Source organism: Ursus maritimus, unplaced genomic scaffold, assembly GCF_017311325.1.
Source record: "Ursus maritimus isolate PB19 unplaced genomic scaffold, ASM1731132v1 scaffold_5, whole genome shotgun sequence".
Taxonomy (NCBI): Eukaryota; Metazoa; Chordata; class Mammalia; order Carnivora; family Ursidae; genus Ursus; species Ursus maritimus.
Genome location: NW_024426663.1, coordinates 27,151,188 through 27,154,798, shown reverse-complemented (window position 1 = coordinate 27,154,798; position 3,611 = coordinate 27,151,188). Strand labels below are relative to the sequence as shown.

General features: G+C 34.5%; 1 protein-coding gene across 1 annotated transcript; it reads right to left on the bottom strand.

The window, feature by feature from the left end:
* Positions 1-1,454: 1,454 nt before the first annotated feature.
* Positions 1,455-3,279, bottom strand: ANKRD34B (ankyrin repeat domain 34B). The gene has a single exon (XM_008711034.2). The coding sequence runs from the start codon at positions 3,263-3,265 to the stop codon at positions 1,721-1,723; it is 1,545 nt and encodes a 514-aa protein (XP_008709256.2). The 5' UTR covers positions 3,266-3,279; the 3' UTR covers positions 1,455-1,720.
* Positions 3,280-3,611: the final 332 nt, after the last annotated feature.

Genomic DNA, 3,611 nt, shown 5'->3' with positions numbered 1-3,611 from the left:
TAAATAAAAACGATAATCAAAATAACATTTAAACTTTATTGATAGCATTTTGTTTATGAACTAATCTATTTACATATTCTTCCAAACCGTATCCTTACACCTGAAAGCCAGGCACTTTTCTCAATATTAAAACTTGCGGGTTTAGCTACCTATAAACATCAGGTACAATTCTAAGTTCTGAATCAAAAAATATTTCTAATGTAATTTACATGAATGTTCTTCAAAACATTAAACGGACAACCTCCAATTATATTTTCAAATAAAAGCCACAAAAATGTTAAATAATTACCATGTACATTACAACTTGCTTATATCAAATTACTAAGAAAAGCATCATGCCAATTGTTAGGATCTCCTCTACTAATAGAAGGCAAAGAAAGGTGTATATGACAGTCATCAAATTAATACACTCAGTTCTGCATAATTGGACTTATTCTTTGTGTAAAACTGCTAGATGGAAATAAGGATTCTTTTATATAAACACCACATTTTGAAATCATATAGATAATATAGTCGTTTTGTAACATTTTTTGATAGTAGCATGGTATTCATTTATTGTTAGAAGTTATTCACAGGTCCTAAATACTAGATGATTGGAATGTCACACTAAGGAAATTATCCTTATTATCCTTATTATATAAATGTCTAATAATTATATGTTAGAAATTAAGAGAGATTGTTTAATCTTGACCAAATATTTAGTGTATTTTGTAATTAAGTTTCTATTGGCTTTCTTAATTTTAGCTAATCTAAGAGAATATAATAATCAGTTTTTCTTTTCTAAAATGAAGCAAGCATACAGTCTCCATTTGTGATAAATCCCCAGGTTTGTGTTTTTGTTTTTGTTTTTGGTTGTCTGTAATAAGACAAGAATAATTTGATATAAGTAAAGAGGAATGCTTTTAAACTTTTGCTTTATCTTCTTTTTGGGAACCTATGGATAGACTTCAAAAATAATAATAGGAATTAAAAGATATTAAGAAAGAATTCTATAAGATAACATTAAAGACAAAATAAAACCAAGCAAAAAACAGCACACCAACACTCAGCATAGATTATTACTCGCTTGTAAAACTCTGATTGGTTATTTTACGTTGATTATGCTGACAATGTGAATATTAGCTGCCCAGTCTACTATAATGGTTGGCCTTTTAAATTTTTAATTAGATTTCATATACTTGCAATCAACATTTTAAAGAATTAGTTCATTCTTTCCTTACACCTTATGCCTTCCTTATACCTTATAGGCTTATTGATCATAGAACTGTTTTGTGTGTTTTTTTATGTTTTTGGAATCATGGAAAATTACAATCTTATTTATTGACTTGTAATGTTAAAAATGTTTATTGACTTGAATGCAGTGTTTCCAAATAAAATATCTGGAAGGCCTGAAAAAAATTTTAAAGTCATCTCCAAAATATTTGACCTTCTTTTTCTGCTGATTTTTGTTTAAATTAAAAACTTTGACCACATGAAGGTTGTTAAATATTAGAAGTTTTGAGAAATATAGCTATAATTTTGTTTGAATTTCCTTAGTAGAAACTACATATTATTTGGATGTCCACAGTGCCTAGTACGATACACAGTGTATTTTGATACCCCTAACAATTATGGACTAACCAATTACAAGATTTAAAAGGATGAACATTTGAGATTTCTTCTCTGGTTCTATATTTCTCTGATGTAGACATTTGAACAAAATGTGCCTTGTAGCCGTCTCTTAAAAATTTACTAATTGCTTAATTTGTTCTGTTTGCAATGATTGTCTCCTTAACAACATTTTTTTACTTTTGAATTCTTTAGGAAACATAGGAACTGTTGGCATAAGCACTTTTTGACCACAAGAAAGGAGGCTGGAAATCTTGTTATTGACATTGATATCTGAGATGGGGGGGTGAGGATTCACATTTAAGGGTGGCAGAAATCCTGATCTGGCTGGCGTAATATTGTGATCTAAAGGGAAAGCTCCTGAACCACGCCTTTCTAAAAGTGCATGATTTCTCCTGCTCAAGGGACCTGCTGAGATATTCTCCATTGATTCTTTGGGCCCTGACAACAAGGAAGGAGATGGCGAGAAGATCTTTTTCTTTCCTATAAGTGCTTTGCCATCTTCTATAGTTGTAGGGATGAGACCAGCCGAGAGCTGGGAATCAGAGCTGTAGTGATTTGCCCCTGAGTTTCTTTTGTGAACTATACTTCTTAAGGTGGAAGCAAAGATTGTCTGGTTAGAGTCTGGATCTGGGTCAGCAGGGATTTCAATGCATTGCTGGCTTCCTTCTGAAAAAAATGACTGATGATTTATTTCATCGTATGACATCTTTCTTGAGCTGGCCTGATCAAAGGCTCTTAGCAAATGAGCAGTGTCTTTTATGTCAATACTTTGGTGCCTAGTGATGAATCGCTTGGAAAGTGCCAGCCCATTGGTTTTGTAGGATAATTCTTCCTCTGGAGTAATATCCTGGAGCTCCTCTTGCAAGGAGGCCACTCTGTTTTGATGCATTAATAAGGGAGGACTCTTGATCCAGGTTGGAGCCTGGGGTAGCTTGGGCCCATTAGAGACCATAGCAGGCTTCCTCATAGGGGAGCCTGGGTCCTGTGTATCATCACTGCTTCCTGAGGGCTCCAGACCTTTCAAGCCAAAAAGTGTCATTTCAGTTTCAGAAGACTGTGAAAGTGGCAACGAGTCTGTTTTTATGTCTATTTCTGAAGGAGTGGCACAGGAGGCTGGGGAATGACACCCATCTATATCTACAGGAGGCATATTTAAGTACTGTTTGGTAGTGTGCCTACCAGAGGGTGATTTCGCTGTTGTTATGATAATGACCTCTTTCCCTTTTGCCTTGCAAGCGCTAAGTAGAACTTTCAGGGTTTCTCTATCCTCTGAATTTATAGCATAAACAAGGGCCGAATAACTAGAATGGTCTTGCAAGCTGAGATCAGCCCCACTGTTTAGGAGCAAGGAAACAACTTCAGGACCAGCTTTTTCTAAGCAAGCGTGCATCAAAGCAGTTTTCCCAGATTTGTCCTGTATGTTGGGGTCAGCATTGTTTTCTAACAGGTATTTAACCATTTTGGCTTTACTGACACTCTGGTGATCGACATGTTTGGTCTTACAAGCGATCATTAAAGGTGTTTCCCCACGGTCATTGCTCTCATTAATGTAGGCACCACCTTCTAGCAAGAGTCTTGTGAGGCGAAGTCGGCTCTGATGGACTGCTTTGATGAGCGAATTCCCATCACTTGAAATTTCTACACCTTCATCCATTTTCAAAAGTCAGAATCAATACCTGGTTATCAAAGAATATGAAGAACAAAAGATTAGCCAGAATCCCAATTTGTGTTCATGTTACGATTCATAATTTCTGAAATATGTATGTGTAGAGTAACAGGACAAAAATGAGATTATGTTATTAATAAATACAGAACAAAATAGTGAATTGCTAAATTAAAGAAATTTTAGATTAGTTAACAGCCTTTAGGGAATTACATACTAAAATTTACTTTCAAAATCTTCATTGAATATTTATGATACAATACCAACCTAGTACTTCCCTAAATTCCACATTAATTAAACAACAATCCACTTACTTTCTACTTGTGAAAAATATTTT

Excerpts from the sequence above, each read along its gene's own strand:
- ANKRD34B (XM_008711034.2), bottom strand. The coding sequence starts at position 3,265 with ATGGATGAAGGTGTAGAAATTTCAAGTGATGGGAATTCGCTCATCAAA.